This window comes from Oncorhynchus gorbuscha, linkage group LG01, assembly GCF_021184085.1.
Source record: "Oncorhynchus gorbuscha isolate QuinsamMale2020 ecotype Even-year linkage group LG01, OgorEven_v1.0, whole genome shotgun sequence".
In the NCBI taxonomy this organism is placed as follows: Eukaryota; Metazoa; Chordata; class Actinopteri; order Salmoniformes; family Salmonidae; genus Oncorhynchus; species Oncorhynchus gorbuscha.
The window spans coordinates 60,652,825-60,676,179 of NC_060173.1; the positions used below are offsets into that span (position 1 = coordinate 60,652,825).

A 23,355-nucleotide genomic window follows, 5' to 3' on the forward strand; every position below is an offset into this window, starting at 1 on the left:
AACCAATAATGCAGTTCATGAAAGAGTGAAGAAAATATTTACTGAATAAACTAAAGTAAAAAATAAGAAGCTGGGGTTTTGGCGAACACTGACTGCACTGCACTCGAAGGGACATTGTGTTTCCACTTTGTTTGGACCACTACTGGTGAAATGGTGGGTTAATGTGGTGTATTCAAACTAGCCTATGCAAGGTCATAAACACCCAGGTTTTTATCATGTTAGACTGTTAGCATTGTAATGTAAATGAGTGGGGCCAGTAGTTACTTTTGAGTGCTGGGTCTTGTTCAGTAGGCACAAAATGGAAGAAAACGGGACTGTTTGTTTTTCCTTAATGTACCCTAAGGAAGAATACCCAGGTCTACATTAAGAGTTTGCTTTGTGTAGGCCTAAGCCACATGTCAAAAAAGAAGTCTGTCCTATATCTGTGGACCATATCGCTCTACTTGTCGTGAAACTGATGTTTGGTCTGTAGAAATAGGCCACTTCACCTGGGTGTTATCTTCCATAGGCTAACGCTGTTGATTTATTTTCCCTCCCCCCTCGGGCTCCTCTCTTTTTGCCTGTTCATGACCTGTGGACAGAATGACCAAATGTGACGTGAGGAACTACCTGGAGAAGATTTACAACGTTCCAGTGGGAGCTGTCCGCACAAGGATACAATACTGTGAGTACCATTAAACATACCATATGTCAATCAAGGGAAAATACGTATTTAAAAAAAAGAGAGAAAAAAAAAGAAAGTGACAAACAAGTTTATTTTGAGCACAATCCAAGACCATTTTCACCTTGGGGATAATAACTTTGACCATTTGTAAAATGGTATGTTTTGCAGTGGGTAGCATGTTTAGCTAACCCCATTTATTAATTCATTAACAGTGAGAGGAGTGTTCTTAGCAGTTAGCTATAGAGGTATTATTTTAATTTGTTAAGAAGAGCGGGTTTTTAGGTTGTTAGCATATTAACCTATTGCAGTGAGGGAAATCGTTTTTTTGTGGTTAGCTATCTAGGTAATCTTTTTATCCATTGACGAGCAGTGACAAGTGTTTTTGCGGCCGTTAGCATGTTTAGCTATCGAGTATCCATTGATAAGCAGGAGTTGTTTAGCAGTTAGCAGTGATTGCGGTTAGCGTGCCTGGCTGGACTTTCCACCACAGCTGCTTATCACAGAATCTGCTGCTGTAGCACTCCGGCCTACAGCTGTCCCAAGGTGCCCCTGCATTCGTCCTCCTGCTCCAAGGCGTAACACACACACACACACACACACACACACACACACACACACACACACACACACACACACACACACACACACACACACACACACACACACACACACACACACACACACACACACACACACACACACACACACACACACACACACACACACACACACACACACACACACACACACACACACACTTTTCTCAAGGGCCTCAAGGGCCTAAAAGCCAAGCAGGGTTACACAACCTTACCCCTCGCTCCATCCATCCCTCTCTCCCATTCTCCCCTTCTAAAGTTTAGATGATCACAAAGCCACAGAGAGGGGTTATATGATTTGACTAAATTATTATCTTGGCATTTCATGGGGGAGGAAACATTTAGGGTTAGCATGGGCTGTTTAGAGGCTCTTTTACGGGGCTACGAATTTGCTAGCTCCTGGCAGGAAGGAGGGAGGGAGAGAGAAAAAGTGAGAGCAGCAGAAAGAGAGGCCTGGAGACCGGAGCGATTGTGGTGATGCAGGGAGGGCCAGCGAAGGAAGGCGTGCTGCTGGGCTTGGAGGGCCAAGAGGAGCCCCCTCTCTCTTTGGGGCAGAGAAAGACAGAGAGAGAGAGAGAACCCCAGAGAGAGAGAGCGGCAGAGGGAGACAGCGAGACGCCAAGCCTACGTAATATGGAAAAGAACCCATTAGACCTCTCTTTACGAGAGCTGCGTTAAAGGCAAGGGGGGGAGAAAGGGGAGAGCGAGAGAAGGAAAGAAAAAAATAACTGAGCTGGCGAGGGGGGCCCAGGCGATCCCGAGGTGCGTCAGAGAAGGTATCCCTGCCTGCGTCAGGGGTTCCATGCCATTGGCAGCCTAAAGCGGGGAACGAGAGAGAGAGAGAGACGCAAATGACCCCTTCTCTCTCTCCCTGGGCGGCAGGCGGGCTCGGGTATTTTGGAAGGCGTTGCCATGGCTACCCCTCCGGCATTGGGATTTGTAACGTGGTAGTCGGCTGCCAAACCACAATCCCCCTTCAAAAAAATAGTTTGTGTGTGCATGCATGCGCCTTTGTGTGGTAGGATGGGGTGAATGTAGTGGTCCAACTTGGGGTAGGGGGGATATGGCAAACAACACCATCATGGGGACTTAGCTGACCTGTGTGTGTGTCACCTGACTCTGAGTTGGGGGCGAAGGTTCCCCCCTCTACACTTACTCTCACCTGTCTTTCACACCCACACGGGGGGCTTCCACATAGGTAGGGGTTGTGATGGGGGCGTTTTACGACCCTGGTAAGGGCTTTCCCTGAGCTGTGGGCTGCCTGGCTGGTGATCATTACACACACACACACACACACACACTGTAGTGGAATGTTTCCCTCGTTTTTCATGTCATAAATTGTTCCCATGGTAACGGAAGTTATCAGTTGCCTGATGGCTGGAAGATCAGGCTAATGTTTAAACAGGCGTTCTAAAGGTGCAAAAGCCCACAAATGGCTTGTTGGGTTGTTTAGTTGTTCTTTTGTGTTTGTGAGAACATGGGGATTTGCTTTGGTCAGCTTTTATTGATAGGAATTTTGTGAGAGCTGTTTTGTTAGATTTCAGTTCAGCTTTTGCTATCATTGATCATAACCTATTTCTGAAAAATGTCAGTGTTGTGGATTTACATCATCTGCCTTATTATGGATTGAGAGTTACTTATCTAATAGAACACAGAGGGTTCTCTTTAATAAAAGCCTCTCTCATGCGAATCCAGTTGAATGTGGTGTCCCGCAGGGCAGTCTACTTGGGCCGTTTATTTTCATAAAGCCTGCGTGTCTATGTACGCTTACCACTCAACCGTATACACGTCAGCTACGACAGTAAAAGACAGGGTAAGTGTACCTATTAGGCCCACTTCAATCTTTTGATCCAAAGAAAGAAAAAAATTCTGCTGTTTTAATGTTTCAACCAATTCATCTGGTTGTTATCCATAAGCCAGTCAGATGTTTCATTGTTAAGTTAGTGGCAGTTAAATGTGAGTTTTTCAATTTCAAAGCGGAAAAAAAGGTTGTGGCGATGCTGAGAAACATATTTTGTGTACCTTTTCAGATAAGTGATCATACTCTATGTAAAATGAAGAGATGAATGTACTGATATATGCACATGATAGCATATTTCATTGGCATTATTTACTATTTCTTGACAATTGGAATTGCTAGCAGTTGTGCCTTCATTTCAGTCACACAGTAGTAATAACTTGGTTAACTACAACAAGATAATAGATTTCAGGCATTCACAGCTTACATTTTTTTATGCATTGTCTTATTTGACTGTTAAGTTAACCTTGCATTGTTTTAAATATATACGTATATATATTTTTGTTGTTGTTAATTTGACATTTTTATCTCCAGAGGACTTTTTGTGCTACCCTACCACAAAAAGGATAGGGTAGCACAAAAGGCACTCCTTCTCCTATATCTAGTTCCATATGATCATTATTAACTTAGCATAATATTGTATATCGTGTATTTTTATACCCCAAACCATTGGTGTCCAAATATTTTATGATTTGATTTTGCTATTCTGTCTTTTTCAACCCAATTCACGGTTGTTCCAGTTAAGCCCAGTATGCTCCTGTTAAGCCCGGTATGCTCCTGTTAAGCCCGGTATGCTCCTGTTAAGCCCGGTATGCTCCTGTTAAGCCCGGTATGCTCCTGTTAAGCCCGGTATGCTCCTGTTAAGCCCGGTATGCTCCTGCTAAGCCCGGTATGCTCCTGCTAAGCCCGGTATGCTCCTGTTAAGCCCGGTATGCTCCTGTTAAGCCCGGTATGCTCCTGTTAAGCCCGGTATGCTCCTGTTAAGCCCGGTATGCTCCTGTTAAGCCCGGTATGCTCCTGTTAAGCCCGGTATGCTCCTGTTAAGCCCGGTATGCTCCTGTTAAGCCCGGTATGCTCCTGTTAAGCCCGGTATGCTCCTGTTAAGCCCGGTATGCTCCTGTTAAGCCCGGTATGCTCCTGTTAAGCCGGGTTTGCATTGAAACACATGGGATAGTGTTTTGATATCCCTACTATTCAATGAACATGAGCATAAATTGTTTATTTGTTCATAATTCGATTAAAACACACAAATGACAGCTGTGCATTTTTATTTGTCTAGCCATGGTGCCTTTACCCAGATTAGCAACAATTAGAAACCTCCGTACCCACTCAAACGTCTTGGAGTGGACAACTAGTCGTTGATGCAGAGAGAGAAGAATAAGATCAGGGTTCAGTGACATCTGGAACAAAGGCCTACAAGTAGGTGACGACAATGAAAACAAATGAAAGACAAGAATATGACTATTGGACGTGGTGGGGGCATTGTTTGGGTGGGGGCATCGTTGAACTAATGAACAAGAATAGCAGTACAGCAAATGTGAATCAGCTTCAGATAAGTAATTGAAAGTTGTGTTTTATGGTCTTTGTAAATGGCTTCTCATCCCACTTAGGGCCAGTGTCGGTGACAGTTTTTTTTTTTTTTAACCAAGCAATAACAAACTTGATTCATCTACTCATGTCTTGATTGAAGTCTCTAGTTGAATCCGGTGTGTAATGGTTGGCAAGAACAAACCCCTAAGTTCACTCTATGGATACGATTGGACCCCCCCCCCCGTTATGAGTGATACTTTGATGATGAATAGTCATGATCAGTTTATATTAATAACTTTAGATTAATAGAATTAATTTAAGTTTGCACGTTTTTTAAAAAAGTTTTGAAATGAGGTGGGCGTATTTAGAACACCCATGGGCTTAAATGGTGCGTTCGGTACCCATGAAGCCCAGTTTGGACTTTACACATTTTATCAAATATTTGTATATCTTCTAAAACAATGTTTTATGTAATGTCATAATACTTCACATGAGAGAGTCATCGTAAATTTTCTCTCCATGTTTCTTACAGAAATGATGGCAGTATATGTTTGAAAAGTCCAGACATTTTGGTGGGTTTAATAGGTACACTTCCTCTAACATCCTTAACTTAGAGCTCCAGTCAGTTTTAGAATGGTAAATTGCAATAGGCTGGTGATAAATATCTCAAACTAAAAACATTGTTTTTTTAGGACAAATCACTAACTCAACCCTAAACCTCATCTAGATCTATTACTGAATAATGTGGCAGTTGAGCAAGTGTAGACTAACCCTAGATGGCAAGCTGTCATAGTCAAAACACATAGATTCAATGGTTGCTAAAATGGTAAGAGGTCTGTCCGTGGTAGGGCGTTGCTCTGCTTTCATGACATGTAAATCAACCAGCCAGGTCCTACAGGCCCTAGTTTTGTCACTTCTGGACTACTGCCCAGATGTGTGGTCATGTGCGCCAAAGGACATAGGAAAATTTCAGTTGGCCCAGAACAGTGCAGCATTTAGATGTACACAGAGGACGAATGTCAGTGGTATGTATGCATGTCAGTCTCTCCTGGGTCAAAGCGGAGGAGAGACTGACTGCATCACTGTTGGTCTTTGTGCGAAGGTGCTGATGGGTTAAAGGTACTGAAATGTCTGTTCAAGCAGTTGGCTCGCAGTTCGGACCCTCATCGGCACCATGCCAGACATGTAGACAGAGGTGTCTTCAAAGTCCCCAGGTCCCAGAACAGAGGCTGGGAAACACACAGTGTTAAATAGAGCCATGACTACATGGAACTCTCTGCCACCCCAGGTAACTCAAGCTAGCATTTTATTTTTTTAAAGAACGCCTTACGGCCTGACGGGGACTACGAAGAGACATTTTTATGTATTTTGTATCGTTTTTTTTAACATTGTATTATGTAGTGTTTTATATATTTTATTTGTTGTGTTTTGTTTCCTGTTTGGGCCCCAGGAACAGTAGCCACTTAATTGGCGATCCTAATAAAAAAAACAAAATACTCTTCCATAGTTCTGCTAATAGTTTATAGGCCTACAGTTGAAACATTGACGCACAGCGTCATCAACAGCAAGATGCAACATCCTTCCATAATAGATGAAGCTTACTCTAATCTACAGCAGCAGTCCCTCTCTTTTGGATGTGGTTGTTTTTCCTCTCTCTGATAGGCATGAGGTCATTACCACCGACTGGGGAAGTAAGAGGTTCACCTGCATTCCTCAGTCAACAGGACCAGGGTCTGCTCTATTTTACAACCACACAGGCACCTTCTACATTTCTACTCTAGCCAAACCTCTAGTCGTTGGCATGTTTTGCCGTTACAAAAGACAACAATTGGCTTAAGTAGGGAACTATCTCCTCGATTCTACTTGGTTGATACTTTTTACCAACCACAGCGCTCTCTCTCGCTCTGTCTCTCTCGCTCTGTCTCTCTCGCTCTGTCTCTCTCGCTCTGTCTCTCTCGCTTTCTCTCTCGCTTCATCTCACAGGTACGAATAAGAAGAGAAACCACCTCAACCAGAAAGTGAAGAGACCGGATTATAAAGTGGCCTACGTTCAGCTGGTGAGTTACGGCGCGCACACACTCTCTAGCTCACACACACTTTTATTGGGGGGGGGTTATTAAAGAGAACAGTCAGTAGGACAGGGTGCTTTTGCCCCTCTAAGCCCTCTTTTGTCTTTTGTAGAGGCTAGTCTTTGGGAGGTCGAGGGACTGTAAGAGGGGTGAGGAGGGTGAGGGCTTTTTTTCCCCAAGAGTGCCCCAAGGCAGATAAGCTTTGAAGGGGAGAGCACTCAAACCCCCTCACCTTATTGTGGCTCAGTACCTTAAGTCCCAGCCCTGTTTTCAGTGTGTCTATCCCCCCCCACCCCCACCCCCACCCCTCCCATGCACGCACACACACACCTGGTGCTTCGACATAGACTCCTACACACAGACCTGCCCTGCTTCTCTCTCTCTCTCTCCCTGTCTGGCCGGCCGGCCCAGGGGTCAAAAAGTCGTCTCTCGTTACATGCCAGACTTATTACAGGAAGTATAGAGCCAGAGGTAAGGTTATCGTCTGGACTAACTGGCCCAGCGCTTTCTGCTCCTGTGTACTGCTGGAGTGAAACCTGATTTTATAAGCCCAATCATTGCGCAACAATTCTATATGCAATCAGTTTTTAAAACCGCTTTGAATGCCACGATTAAAAAGAGCAACTTTTTTTTGTCAGCTTGTTATTGATGACTACTTCCCATTCGTCATTCAAGTGCATAGGCAACGGTAGGCAGACTGAGCACTTCACACACCACTTTGCAATGAGCTGGAGGCAGTAGGCATTTTAAAAACACGTCCTTCATTTTTTTGAAACCTTGAAGTAAAACTTTTATGTTATGAGGCATTTCTTACCTTGCTTCAAAGTAGCCAAAATCCCACCATAGAAACATGGAGGCAATTGTTTTATAAAGACTTCCATATGCAATTGTTCTATTGGTTTTCACATCAGCTTTATTTCATAGTCCAGGAGCCAAAGGCCCTATCCTAGTCATTATCAACCCATGCCAGTTGTTGCATCTTTATATCTCCCCTCTTTCTACATTTCAAACTGCTATTTGAATTTCTGTCACATGAAACGTCTGGTATGTACAGTGCCTAATTGCTTTATGGAACGAACATTCGGACATATGGTTTATGGTCTTGTTGCTTCGCTGCGCTTATAATGTGAAGAAATAATAGTTTATCGACACTTTATTTTAAACATTTTTTTTATGTAGCCTACTCCTACGGATTGCACGGATTTGGGATCTATCGTCCTACAACTGTCTGTCTGTTTGGAATAGGCTATTTCTTTATTGCACAGAATGAGAAGCTGACCAATGGAGGATTGTAGATTGACATTGCTTGATAGTATGGGGGATAGTAGATTGTAAATCAACAGTGGTGTAGATGCTGGTTTATCACTCCCTCTGTCACAGGCAGCACAGAGAACCAACGAAGGGATGAATAATTTACGTGGTCTAAACAGGACAATTTGAAAGGAGATACATAATTGAAGCACGCCCATGAATCTTTTAGAGGGGAGACTTCCTCTTGTCTGTCTGAAACAAGCAGAACTTCCCGAGAGAGAGCGAGAGAGAGAGAGTGAGTGAGTGTGTGTGTGACTGGTGTTGTGTGTGACAGCGTGTGTGTCCAGTGACGCGTCTGCCTCGCAACGAGTCCCACAGCATAATCAGCTGTGTGAGTATGCATGACGGGGCAATAAAACATCCTTAATTCCCAACACACACACACACACACACACATATATACAGTGGGGCAAAAAGTATTTAGTCAGCCACCAATTGTGCAAGTTCTCCCACTTAAAAATATGAGAGGCCTGTAATTTTCATCATAGGTGCACTTCTACTATGACAGACGAAATGAGAAAAAAAATCCAGAAAATCACATTGTCGGATTTTTAATGAATTTATTTGCAAATTATGGTGGAAAATACGTTTTTGGTCACCTACAAACAAGCAAGATTTCTGGCTCTCACAGACCTGTAACTTCTTCTTTAAGAGGCTCCTCTGTCCTTCACTTGTTACCTGTATTAATGGCACCTGTTTGAACTTGTTATCAGTATAAAAGACACCTGTCCACAACCTCAAACAGTCACACTCCAAACTCCACTATTGCCAAGACCAAAGAGCTGTCAAAGGACACCAGAAACAAAATTGTAGACCTGCACCAGGCTGGGAAGACTAAATCTGCAATAGGTAAGCAGCTTGGTTTGATGAAATCAAATGTGGGAGCAATTATTAGGAAATGGAAGACATACAAAACCACTGATAATCTCTCTTGATCTGGGGCTCCACGCAAGAATCTCACAAAAATCCCAGAACCACACGGGGGGGACCTAGTGAATGACCTGCAGAGAGCTGAGACCAAAGTAACAAAGCCTACCATCAGTAACACACTACGCCGCCAGGGACTCTAATCCTGCAGTACCAGACGTGTCCCCCTGCTTAATCCAGTACATGTCCAGGCCCGTCAGAAGTTTGCTAGAGAGCATTTGGATGATCCAGAAGAATATTGGGAGAATGTCATATGGTCAGATGAAACCAAAATATAACTTTTTGGTTAAAACTCAACTCGTCGTGTTTGGAGGACAAAGAATGCTGAGTTGCATCCAAAGAACACCATACCTACTGTGAAGCATGGGGTGGAAACCTCATGCTTTGGGGATGTTTTTCTGCAAAGGGACCAGGACGACTGATCCGTGTAAAGGATATAATGAATGGGGCCATGTAACGTGAGATTTTGAGTGAAAACCTCCTTCCATCAACAAGGGCATTGAAGATGAAACGTGGCTGGGTCTTTCAGCATGACATTGATCCCAAACACACTGCCCGGGCAACGAAGGAGTGGCTTCGTAAGAAGCATAACAAGGTCCTGGAGTGGCCTAGCCAGTCTCCAGATCTCAACCCCATAGAAAATCTTTGGAGGGAGTTGAAAGTCCGTGTTGCCCAGCAACAGCCCCAAAACATCACTGCTCTAGAGGAGATCTACATGGAGGAATGGGCCAAAATACAAGCAACAGTGTGTGAAACCCTTGTGAAGACTTACAGAAACGTTTGACCTCTTGTCATTGCCAACAAAGGGTATATAACAAAGTATTGAGAAACTTTGGTTATTGACCAAATACTTATTTTCCACCATAATTTGCTAATACATTCATTAAAAATCCTACAATGTGATTTTCTTTCTCATTTTGTCTGTCACAGTCGAAGTGTACCTATGATGAAAATTACAGGCCTCTCATCTTTTTAAGTGGGAGAACTTGCACAATTGGTGGCTGACTAAATAATTGTTTGCCCCACTGTACACACACACACTCACACACACACTCACACTCACACTCACACTCACACATACAGGTACACCAGAGTTTCTCTTAGAAACATTTGGCACCAGACAGGTGATTTTCATTTGAAGATTTTTATTAATCAGACATTTTGTGACATTAGGACTCTAAGGCTGTATCTGAAGCATACTGTAGTTCTGAGATATTGAACCTCTAAATGTTCACATCCCAGATCTCAACAATTCTGTAGTGAATTCTTATTTCATAACCCATCAAGGTCCTCACCTTAAAGGTACCCAAAGTACCCACATTAAACTTCATGGCACTGAAATGTCAATCTAGGTTTAGCCATTCTATCTGACACTTCTGAATTATACAGAAAACTGTAGCTATTTGAATGCATAAATTATAGAACAGTTTTACCAAGATTGTCCGAATCCATCAAATACATTAAGAAATGATCTTCCGACAAATACCTGTCGTCACTGAACAACACTGTTATCATTTACTTTAAGATTTCTGACAGTCTTGTTTTTTAGCTTGCGTGCTATTATTTCTGGCTAGACTAATCTTAACCGTACTTAGAGAGATGGCAAAGATGTGTTCTGATTGGTCCGTCTATTTGTTCAGGCTCGTGATTGGATTGCGGATAGAACCTTGTAGTGCCAAGTTCAAATGGGTTTATTCAGTTAGAACTGCAGATGTTTTCATTTGACACTTAACATGCACTTCTTCACAAATCTAATTGCACAAACATGAAGAGCCATCTCAAGTCCCAAGATCTCGATTTGAGAAATGTACCGGTCATCCATATGCATTGGGTGTGCAACCCGTTACGACATCCACCCAGGCAGCCAGCACCATCATTAAACAAGAGTTATTGGGCATATGAGCCACATTTACATATCCCTAAGAATATAACAAATTACTAATACTATATTTGTTGTGTTTCGGTGTGTAGCATATGCAAAACTTTATAGCCTATTATTTTATTGGTTTTGTTTTTCCTAAAGCAATTGTCCGTCTCGGTTCAGCTGTCGGAGAGTTGAGCACCGTAGGCATCCACTCTCTGATAGGCCTATTAATATTTTAACATATGTACTTTTACCCCCCTTTTTTTCCCCAATTTCTTGATATTGAGAATTGGTAGTTACAGACTTGTCCCAGCGCTGCAACTCCCCTACGGCCGAACCCTATCCCGGCTGTGACGCAGCCTGGGATCGAACCCGAGGCTGTAGTGATGCCTCAAGCACTGCGATGCAGCGCCTTAGTCCGCTGCTGCACTCGGGAGGCCTACTTTGTACATTTTTATTAAAATCGTCATTATATTGTTAGATTATAGGAGTAACTTTGGTAGGCCTGACACGTTCTTCCTCACCTCAAGTTGAACTGTCGGAGTCAGTTGGAGCGCCGGCGTGCACTGCATTCATATCATACGCCTGCTGTATAATAGGCGAATAGTCACACCACACCTTCACGAAAGTTTGTAAACATCGTTAGGGTAATATCGAAAATAAGTCGAGCCATTATTTATAGGGAAAATACGAGCAGGATCTCCTATTGAGGCAAACGCAACATTACAGTTGTAACTTAAATTGGCTCAACAGAATAAATAATAAAAAAACACATAAGGACTGGTTTTAAACCGTCACTCAAGTTTTGAACAGGCTATATTGCAGCTAGTGCTTATTTTACCTAACAAATGACAACAATAAGACGCTAATTATATTTATTTTACTACAGGCCTGCACAATTAAAAAGACAGATTGAACTTCATTTAGCCAACGAAAATGGAAACGGAATGGAATAAAACACATTTGACATTTTTAAAGAACTGGTTTAGATGAATTAATAAATAGGCCTGCATAATAATCAAATCAAATTTTATTCGTCACATGCACAGAATAGAACCTCACAGTGAAATGCTTACTTACAAGCCCTTAACAGGTGTTGACCTTACAGTGAAATGCTTACTTACAAGCCCTTAACAGGTGTTGACCTTACAGTGAAATGCTTACTTACAAGCCCTTAACAGGTGTTGACCTTACAGTGAAATGCTTACTTACAAGCCCTTAACAGGTGTTGACCTTACAGTGAAATGCTTACTTACAAGCCCGTAACCAACAGTGGAGTTTCAAAAACAATGATAAACATGAATAAATATGATCAAATTATTGATTATAAATACGATGAAAAGAAATCCATCCAAATGTAATAATTGCATCCTACCTGATTAGCGAGTTGCACAGTAGCCTGCATTTGGCCATGCTAAGGCTCCTCTCTTGCGCTCTCTACTCAGCAGCAGGCACATGCACGTAAGACGGCGTGCAAGGAGTGAGGGAATGGTGCTGAAACCGAAGCCCCGGCTACCATTTTATTTATCAGCTTAAGCAGCCAACATCCGGCAATTACCGGCTAACGGAATCCCTGATAAGGGCCTAAAATGAACGTTTGTTCATCAGACACTGTTGCAGGTAGATAAAAACCAGATGTTTTGACATGCATTGTAATGTTTCTAAAACAGACCGCTATTAGTAAGAAGTAATGTCCTACATTGCTACATCTCATAAAAATGTTTGACCTGAGACTTTTGACAACATTTTTATGAGATGAGAAAATGTTCAGCTGACTCTTTTTAAGAAGGGGAGGTTACCGTGGTAACGGGCCACTCAAGTCATGTCACTTGTGATTTTGGATCTGACTAGTAGTAAACGGCATCTCTTCACTAGCAACCGAGCTTGTGAACAAAACAATGTAATAGCCAAGAAACACGAGGACAAAGTCTCACTTAGTAGACTTTCCAGTAAATTAGACCAACTTTTATGCACTTTAAAAATGATTCTATCAGCACTTAACTCGGTGCGCATTCACCTTTATGTACAGTCAGCAGCATGGTGAGCCCTTGAGCCGATGTGTGTCATCCACGCTTTTCTTCTGTCATATGTTAGTGTGATTGTGCTCGTTTGAAGGCCTGCTTGTCTTCGTGTGAACGGCCGAAAGGCTGAGTCTACATGTGTGCTTAAAGTTAAAGACATTGATATAAAAGGAATATCCAGCCTGTTTCTCTGGCAGGTCTGCAGACCAAAAAACACAAATGCACGTACACACACTACTCAAAAACCCTCCTTTCTCTGCAGTGGTGGGTAGAAAACAAGATTGTTCCTAATTGACACCACATGTGGGGGAGTGTTCAGAGGCCCGATGCTCACAGCGGTTCCCCTATCCCCCCTCCTCCTCCTCTTCTTCCCTCCATCAGCTAATATTCCAGCAGAATTATGGAAGGGCTCTAGCTTTCCTTCTTGCTTCTTTCTTTCCCATTACAAGCTCACTCACTTCCCCCTTGTGCCCCCCCCTCCCCCGTCTGGCCTGTCTGTGGCTCTCTGTCTGTGTGGCTCTCTGTCTGTGTGGCTCTCTGTCTGTGTGGCTCTCTGTCTGTGTGGCTCTCTGTCTGTGTGGCTCTCTGTCTGTGTGGCTCTCTCTGTCTGTGTGGCTCTCTCTGTCTGTGTGGCTCTCTCTGTCTGTGTGGCTCTCTCTGTCTGTGTGTGGCTCTCTCTGTCTGTGTGTGGCTCTCTCTGTCTGTGTGTGGCTCTCTGTCTGTGTGTGGCTCTCTCTGTGTGTGTGGCTCTCTCTGTCTGTGTGTGGCTCTCTCTGTCTGTGTGTGGCTCTCTCTGTCTGTGTGTGGCTCTCTCTGTCTGTGTGTGGCTCTCTCTGTCTGTGTGTGGCTCTCTCTGTCTGTGTGTCTCTCGTCTAAATGTTATTAAATTAAATTTGCTTTATCCGTAACAACAATAATCAGGGGTAAAAATAGCCATACAATGGACAATAACAATACTATGGCATAGAGGACATGTGCAGGTTGGTCTGTCAGACACTGTCCCTCATCTTATTTCAGGCAGCAATGTAGTTCTCTGCCAACCCACAGCTCTCTGCGTCCTTCCCCAACAGGACGGGTAGCCTTTCCTCATCAGAGAGGTCTTTGAAACATTGAATACGGTTTTTTTGTAAATGTGGGGAAATTATAATTGTTTTATAATTTTTACACGTGGTCAAGGAATATCTCTCTCTCGGTCTCTCGCTATCTCTCTCTCTCTCTGTCAAATTCAAATTCAGATGGCTTTGTTGGAATGAAATACAATTAGTAGATATACTGAAGTCAGTGTAGTGGTACAGCATTTCAGTAAATACAGTACAAAGCACTGAGCATAATGAAATACAGTTTCAGTAATAATAATAATAATAATAATAATAATAATAAACAGTACATACAGTATACAGGTACAACAATTAAATAAAAATACATTTATGAAAAAAGAAAAATCTCAAAAATAAACTAAATGTACGTGGATGACGGTTTCACTATGTATCACTTGTAAGTTACATAGCATGTAAATACTTCAGGGAGTTAATGCTCATTGGATGCCCCTCAGGCTATGGCAATCATATACAGTCGGCACACTTGCAATTTTTTCAAATAATGCGCCATTTATTCCAGAAAACTGTTGAAATTAAAACATATTTTGGTATCAACATATGCATGTTTTTTGGTTTGCAGTTGAACAAAACCAAAAATTTGGAATAATGTACTATATGTTATCTTATTCCACAAAGAAATCCTAAAATGGCAAGGACAATATTATTGGCATCTAGAAGTAGTTGGATATAATTAGATTTCATGCAGGTGATTCTCATTTACTTTGGAATTGAATTCACCCGTCGTAAGTTGCAGGTGCCTGCAATATAAACATCACACATTCAAACAGTTTGAACAGAGAAAAGGACTCAATCTCCTGTTTTGTGTCACTGTGTGAGCATGGATGAACACGGAGAATTCTCTGAGGTCAGACACAAGATTGTAGCTCAAGCATGGACAATATCAAGGCTACAAGTCTATCTCCAGAGACCTTGGTGTTCCTGTTTCCACCGTACGTAATGTTATCAAGACGTTTTAAGGCCCATGCCACTGTAGCCAACCTCACTGGATGTGGCCGCAAGAGAGAACTTGATGGAAGATTGCAGTGAAGGATTGTTCCAATGGTGGAGAAAGCACCTCAATCAACTGCCACAGATTCAAGCTGACACGAGGTACGATAGTTTCAACTCGCACCATCCGTCTCCAACTTAATGAAAGGGAGATATATGGTAGGAGACCCAGGAGGACCCCACTGCTGACAGAGAGATATAAGAGTGCCTGACTGCAATTTGCCAAAATCATTCTGGGAGAATGTCCTGTGGACAGATGAGTCCAAATTAGAGCTTTTTGGGAAAGCACACCCATCTCTATGCTTACAGATAACAAAATAAAGCATTCAAAGAAAAGAACAACTTCACTACAGTCAAACATGGAGGTGGTTCAGTTCACCTATGTAAGAATGCTGTTCATCGACTATAGCTCAGCATTTAACACCATAGTACCCTCCAAACTCTTAAGCTCGAGACGCCGCCCTGTGCAACTGGGTCTTGGACTTCCTGACGGGCCGCCCCCAGGTGGTGAGGGTAGGAAACATTTCCACCCCGCTGATCCTCAACACTGGGGCCCCACAAGGGTGCGTTCTCAGCCCTCTCCTGTACTCCCTGTTCACCCACGACTGCGTGGCCATGCATGCCTCCAACTCAATCATCAAGTTTGCAGATGACACTACAGTGGTAGGCTTGATTACCAACAACGACAAGACAGCCTATAGGGAGGAGGTGAGGGCCCTCGGAGTGTGGTGTCAGGAAAATAACCTCACACGCAACATCAACAAAACAAAGGAGATGATCGTGGACTTCAGGAAACAGCAGAGGGAGCAGCCCCTATCTACATCGACGGGAGCAGAAGTGGAGAAGGTGGAAAGTTGTAAGGTCCTCGGCGTACACATCACGGACAAACTGAAATGGTCCACCCACACAGACAGCGTGGTGAAGAAGGCGCAGCAGCGCCTCTTCAACCTCAGGAGGCTGAAGAAATGTTGCTTTCACCAAAAACACTCACATGCTTTTACAGATGCACAATCGAGAGCATCCTGTTGGGCTGTATCACCGCCTGGCACGGCAACTGCCCCTCCCACAACCGTAAGACTCTCCAGAGGGTAGTGAGGTCTGCACAACGTATCACCGGGGGCAAACTACCTGCCCTCCAGAACGCCTACACCACCCGATGTCACAGGAAAGCCAAAAAGATCATCAAGGACAATAATCACCCGAGCCATTGGCTGTTCACCCCGCTATCATCCAGAAGGCGAGGTCAGTACAGGTGCATCAAAGCAGGGACCGAGAGACTGAAAAACAGCTTTTATCTCAAGGCCATCAGACTGTTAAACTCTTGAGTTTAGGGGGCAGTATTTTGATGTTTGGATGAAAAACATACCCAATTGAAACTGCCTTTTTCTCAGGCCCAGAGTCTAGAATATGCATTTAATTGTCAGGTCCAAATATTGTCTTAGTATAACAAAACTGATATTGCAGGCGAAAACCTGAGGAAAATCCAACCCGGAAGTGCTGTTTTTCCTGAAAGCTCTCTATTCCATTGCCTGACTTCCCTCCATTTAAAGGGATATCAACCAGATTCCTTTTCCTATGGCTTCCCCATAGCGTGAACAGTCTTTAGACATAGTTTCAGGCTTTTATTTTGACAAATGAGCAAGAAAGATCACATTGCGTCATTGTATGGCTGGGTGCCAGCACTTCGGAGCAGACATTTCTCCCTCTCTCCTATTGAAGAGGCTACAGTCCCGGTTGAAATATTATCGATTATATATTGTAAAAACAACCTGAGAATTCATTATGAAAAAACATTTGACATGTTTCAACGAACTTTACGGATACTATTTGGAATTTTCGTCTGCGACGTCGTGACCGCTCGAGCCTGTGGATTTCTGAACATAACGCACCAACCAAATGGAGGTATTTTGGATTTTAAAATAATCTTTATGGAACAAAAGGAACATTTAATGTGTAACTGGGAGTCTCGTGAGTGCAAACATCCGAAGATCATCAAAGGTTAGCGATTAATTTTATTGCTTTTCTGACTTTCGGGACCAATCTACTTTGCTGCTAGCTGTTTGTAATGTTTTGTCTACTGAGAGAGATGTCCTTACATAAGTGCTTGGTATTCTTTCGCCGAAAAGCTGTATTGAAATCTGACACGCCAGGTTGATTAACAACAAGCTAAACTGTGTTTTGCTATATTGCACTTGTGATTTCATGAAATTTTTATATTTTTAGTAATTTAATTTGAATTTGGTGCTGTGCAATTCAGCGGATGTTGACGAAAATGATCCCGCTAACGGGATGGGTGCATCAAGAAGTGTTAAACAGCCATCACTAACATTGAGTGGCTGCTGCAAACATACTGACTCATCTCTCTAGCCACTTTAATAATACAAAATTGGATGTAATAAATGTGTCACTAGTCACTTTAAACAATTCCACTTTATATAATGTTTACATACCCTACATTACTCATCTCATATGTATATACTGTACTCTATACCATCTACTGCATCTTGCCTATGCCGTTCTGCCAAGGCATTTTGGAGCGCAATGTCAGACCCAGTGTCAGAAAGCTGGGACTCTGTCAAAGGTCATGGGTCGTCCATCAGGACAATGACCCTAAACACACTTCAAAAAAGCACCCAGGAATGGTTCAAGACAAAAGTCTGGACGGAATCCCATTGAAAACTTGTGGAGAGATCTGAAAACAGCAGTTGGGCGAAGGCACCCTTCAAATCTGGGAGAACTGTAGCAGTTTGCACAAGAGGAGTGGGGGGGGGGGGCTCTTTTCAGAGATCAGCTCTTGGGTTTCCAGTGCTTTGTATTGGTAAAATTACACTATTCAATATTTTGCACCAGATTTGGGCCACCCCCAGGTGGTAAGAGTAGACGACAACACATCTGCCACGCTGATCCTCAATACTGACTGGGTGACTCGTCAGGAAGTCCAGGACCCAGTTGCACAGGGCGGGGCAAGACCCAGGCTCTGGCCCCCAGGCGGTAAGGTAGGTAGGTAACTACATCTCCACCTCGCTGATCATCAACACTGGGGTAAAGCTTAATGATGAGTTTGGAAGGTACTATGGTGTTTAAATGCTGAGCTGTAGTCGATGAGCAGCATTCTTACGTAGGTATTCCTCTTGTCCAGGTTAGGTGTGATATAAGTGTGATTGCGTCGTCTGTGAACCTATTGGGTGGATAAGCAATTTGGATTGGGTCTAGGGTGACCGGTAGGGTGGGGGTGATATGGTCCTTGACTACTCTCAAAGCACTTCAAGTGAGTGCTTTGGGGCGATAGTCATTTAGCTCAGTTACCTTCGCTTTCTTGGGAACAGGAACCATGGCGGCCCTCTTGAAGCATGTGGGAACAGCAGACTGGGATAAGGATTGATTGAATATGTCCGTAAACTCACCAGCCAGCTGGTCTGCGCAGCCAGCTGGTCTGAGGATGCGGCTGTGGATGCCGTCTGTGCCGGCAGCCCTGCGAGGGTGTAAATGTTTTACTCATGTTGGTTGCAGTGAATCGTGGAATCCGGTTGGTCGGATGTCTATAGGCTGGGAGCAACAAAATGGAGTCGTGGTCAGATTTTCCGAAAGGAGGGTGGGGGAGGGCTTTATATGTATCGCGGAAGTTAGAATAACAATGATCCAGGGTTTTGCCAGCCCGGGTCGCACATTCGATATGCTGATACAATCTAGTGAGCCTTGTTTTCAATCGAGTTCTGGTTGTTTTTAAACTTTTTTCTATAATCTTTTCTCTCTCTATCTCGCGCTCTACAAGTTATTTAAAACATGATGGTAAAGAATCCAAGCGGCTATGCAGCCACTCTTCTATTATGTGGACCATAATAGATCCTTAGGGATGTGGACACAGAGGAACTTGAAGCTTGCGACCCACTCCACTACAGTCCAGTCTATGTGAATAGGGGCATGCTCTGACCTCTGTTTCCTGTAGTCCACAATCAGCTCCTTTGTCTTGCTGACATTGAGGGAGAGGTTGTTGCTCTGGCACCACACTGCCAGGTCGTGTGCAGCCACACAGTTGTGGTTGAACAGGGCGTACAGGAGGGGACTAAGCACCCACCCCTGATGGGCCCCCATCTTGATGGATGTGTTGTTGCCTACCCTCATCACCTGGGGCCGGCCCAACAGGAAGTCCAGGATCCAGTTCCAGAAGGAGGTAATCAGTCCGCGGAGCCTTAGCTTAGTGATGCGCTTGGAGGGTATTATGGTATTGAACGCTGTCGTCAATGAACCACATTCTCACATAGGTATTCCTTTTATCTAGGTGGGTGAATGCAGTGTGGAGAGCAATTGAGATTGCGTCATCTTTTGGATCTGTTGGGGCGGTATGCAAATTGAAGTGGGTCTAGGGTGTCTGGGATGGTGGGGTTAATGTGTGCTATAACCAGCCTCTCAAAGCACTTCATTATTACAGAAGTGAGTGCTACAGGGTGGTAGTCATTGTGGCATGAACCCTTAGAGTTCTTAGGAACAGGAATGATTGTGGTCATCTTAAAACATGTGGGGATTACAGACTGGGACAAGGAGAGGTTGAAAATGACTGTGAAAATGCCAGCCAGCTGTTCTGCACATTCTCTGAGAACGCGTCCTGGAATACCGTCAGGGCCCGCGGCTTTGCGGGTGTTGACCTGATTTAAAGACCCTTCTCACGTCGGCCTCGGAGAGCGAGATCACCCAATCCTCTGGGTGGCTGACTGCCCTCACACCCGGCAAGATGTTGTTGAATTCGTCTGGTAGAGAGGCATTGTTTGGCAGATCACGTTCGGGTCTTCCTTTGTAATCCGTAATGGACTGTAGCCCCTGCCACATGCGGTGAGCGTTGGAGCCTGTGCAATATGATACCACTTTATTCCGATATTGTTCTGTTGCTCGTTTGATGACTCTGCGTTTGATGACAAGTTAGCGGTCAACACGACGGTGCTAGGCCTGATCACCTGTGACAATGAGTTAGCCTACAAGGAAGAGGTCAGTGACCTGGTAGTGTGGTGCCGGAGCAATGACCCCTCTCTCAACGTCAGCAAGACCAAGGAGCTGATCGTGGACTACAGTAAACGGGGGGGGGGGGGCTTCAAGATCCTCAGTGTCCAAATCACTAAAGACTTCAAATGGTCCAAACACACACACACAGTCATGAAGAAGGAGCCTCTTCCACCTCAGGAGGCTGAAAAAGTTTGGCATGGGCCCTCAAATTGTGAAAAGGTTCTACAGCTGTACCATTGCAAGCTTATTGACTGGATGCATCACCTCTTGGTATGGGAATAGCACCACCCTGGATTGGATGGCGCTACAGAGGGTTGTGCGGACAGCCCAGTACATCACTGGGCTCCATCCAGGACCCCAACATCAAGCGGTGAGAAAAGAAGGCCTGAAAAATGGTCACCAGCATCCCAAGCCATAGACTATTTTCTCTGCTGCCGCACCACAAGTGGTGCCGGTGCATCAAGTCTGACACCAAAAGGCTGTTGAACAGCTCCTAACCCCAAGCAATATGACTGATAAACTCTGATAGTTTGTGTAGATATTTATCTTTATTTCACTTTGATTTCAATCTTTATACTGACTCCCTACACACACAGCCACTCCAACACACTCACACGGCCCTACACACACAGCCACTCAAACACACTCACACGGCCCTACACACACAGCCACTCCAACACACTCACACAGCCCTACACACACAGCCACTCGTTCACATGGCCCTAAACCCTAGTGGTAATGGTAGTAGTAGAGATATTAGAGGTATAACTACTACTAGTCGTAATGGTGGCAGTAGTAGAGATATTAGTGGTATAAATGCTACTCATGGTAATGGTGGTAGTAGTAGAGATATTAGTGGTATAAATGCTACTCATGGTAATGGTGGTGGTAGTAGTAGAGATATTAGTGGTATAAATGCTACTCATGGTAAAGATGGTGGTAGTAGAGATATTAGAGGTATAACTGCTACTCATGGTAATGGTGGTAGTAGTAGAGATATTAGTAGTATAACTGCTACTCATGGTAATGGTGGTAGTAGTAGAGATATTAGGTATAAATGCTACTCATGGTAATGGTGGTAGTAGTAGAGATATTGGGTATAAATGCTACTCATTGTAATGGTGGTAGTAGTAGAGATATTAGGTATAAATGCTACTCATGATAATGGTGGTAGTAGTAAAGATATTAGAGGTATAACTGCTACTCATGGTAATGGTGGTAGTTGTAGTACAGATATTAGAGGTATAAATGCTACTCATTGTAATGGTGGTAGTAGTACAAATATTAGAGGTATAACTGCTACTCATGGTAATGGTGGTAGTAGTAGAGATATTGGGTATAAATGCTACTCATTGTAATGGTGGTAGTAGTAGAGATATTAGGTATAAATGCTACTCATGATAATGGTGGTAGTAGTAGTACAGATATTAGAGGTATAACTACTACTCGTGGTAATGGTGGTAGTAGTAGTACAGATATTAGAGGTATAAATGCTACTCATGGTAATGGTGGTAGTAGTAGTACAGATATTAGGTATAAATGCTACTCATGGTAATGGTGGTAGTAGTAGAGATATTAGGGGTAAATGATAATCATGGTAATGGTGGTAGTAGTAGTACAGATATTAGAGGTATAACTACTACTAGTGGTAATGGTGGTAGTAGTAGAGATATATTAGGTATAAATGCTACTCATGGTAATGGTGGTAGTAGTAGTACAGGTATTAGAGGTATAACTACTACTAGTGGTAATGGTGGTAGTAGTAGTACAGATATTAGAGGTATAACTACTACTAGTGGTAATGGTGGTAGTAGTAGAGATATATTAGGTATAAATGCTACTCATGGTAATGGTGGTAGTAGTAGTACAGATATTAGAGGTATAACTACTACTAGTGGTAATGGTGGTAGTAGTAGTACAGATATTAGAGGTATAACTACTACTAGTGGTAATGGTGGTAGTAGTAGAGATATATTAGGTATAAATGCTACTCATGGTAATGGTGGTAGTAGTAGTACAGATATTAGAGGTATAACTACTACTAGTGGTAATGGTGGTAGTAGTAGTACAGATATTAGAGGTATAAATTATACTCATGGTAATGGTGGTAGTAGTAGAGATATTAAGGGTAAATGATAATCATGGTAATGGTGGTGGTAGTAGTAGTACAGATATTAGAGGTATTCATGGTAATGGTGGTAGTAGTAGTACAGATATTAGAGGTATAACTACTACTAGTGGTAATGGTGGTAGTAGTAGTACAGATATTAGAGGTATAACTACTACTAGTGGTAATGGTGGTGGTAGTAGAGATATATTAGGTATAAATGCTACTCATGGTAATGGTGGCAGTAGTAGAGATATATTAGGTATAAATGCTACTCATGGTAATGGTGGTAGTAGAGATATTAGAGGTATAAATGATACTAGTGGTAATGGCAGTATTAGAGACATTGGGTATACATTATACTAGTGGTAATGGCAGTAGTAGAGATATTAGAGGTATAACTACTACTAGTGGTAATGGTGGCAGTAGTAGAGATATTAGAGGTTTAAATACACACACAGAGAGCGAGACACACAGACACACACAGAGAGAGGGGGAGACCCACTTACACACACAAGGAGAGGGGGAGACCCACTTACACACACAAGGAGAGGGGGAGACCCACTTACATAACACACAGAGGGGGAGACGCACTTACACACAGAAGGGGAGAAACACACACACACACACACACACACACACACACACACACACACACACACACACACACACACACACACACACACACACACACACACACACACACACACACACACACACACACACACACACACACACACACACACACACACAGAGAGGGGAAGACACACACACACAGAGGGGAAGACACACACAGAGAGAGGGGGAGACCCACTTACACACAGAGAGACGAGGAGACACACTTACACACAGAGAGACGAGGAGACACACTTACACAGAGAGAAGAGGAGACACACACACAGAGCGGGGGAGACACACACACAGAGACATGCACACAGAGACACACACACACACACCGAGAGAGACACACAGACATACAGAGATGCACACACACACACACACACACACCGAGAAGGACACCCACAGACACACAAACACAAAGACACACACACAGAGAGAGAGAGCGAGACACACACAAACACACAGAGGGACACATACAATCACACATACACACACAGAGAAAGAAACGGAGACCGAGAGACACACATACACATAGAGACACATACACACTCGCACACAGACATACAGAGACACACACATAGAGACACAAGAGACATACACACACACACACAGATACTCACACAGATACACACACAGAGAGCGAGAGACACACACACACACACAGGGACACACACACAGAAAGAGAAAGAAACACACAGAAAGAGAAAGAAACACACAGAAAGAGAAAGAAACACACACACACAGAGA

At 43.5% G+C, this 23,355-nt stretch overlaps 1 protein-coding gene across 1 annotated transcript in view; it reads left to right on the top strand.

The window, feature by feature from the left end:
- The window catches only part of mrpl23 (mitochondrial ribosomal protein L23), a 107,254-nt gene that overhangs the window by 38,222 nt on the left and 45,677 nt on the right, over nucleotides 1-23,355 (top strand). The window contains exons 3-4 of the mRNA XM_046357931.1: nucleotides 582-664; nucleotides 6,572-6,645. Coding sequence (XP_046213887.1) covers nucleotides 582-664; nucleotides 6,572-6,645 — 157 coding nt within the window. The remainder of the gene's footprint in view (nucleotides 1-581; nucleotides 665-6,571; nucleotides 6,646-23,355) is intronic.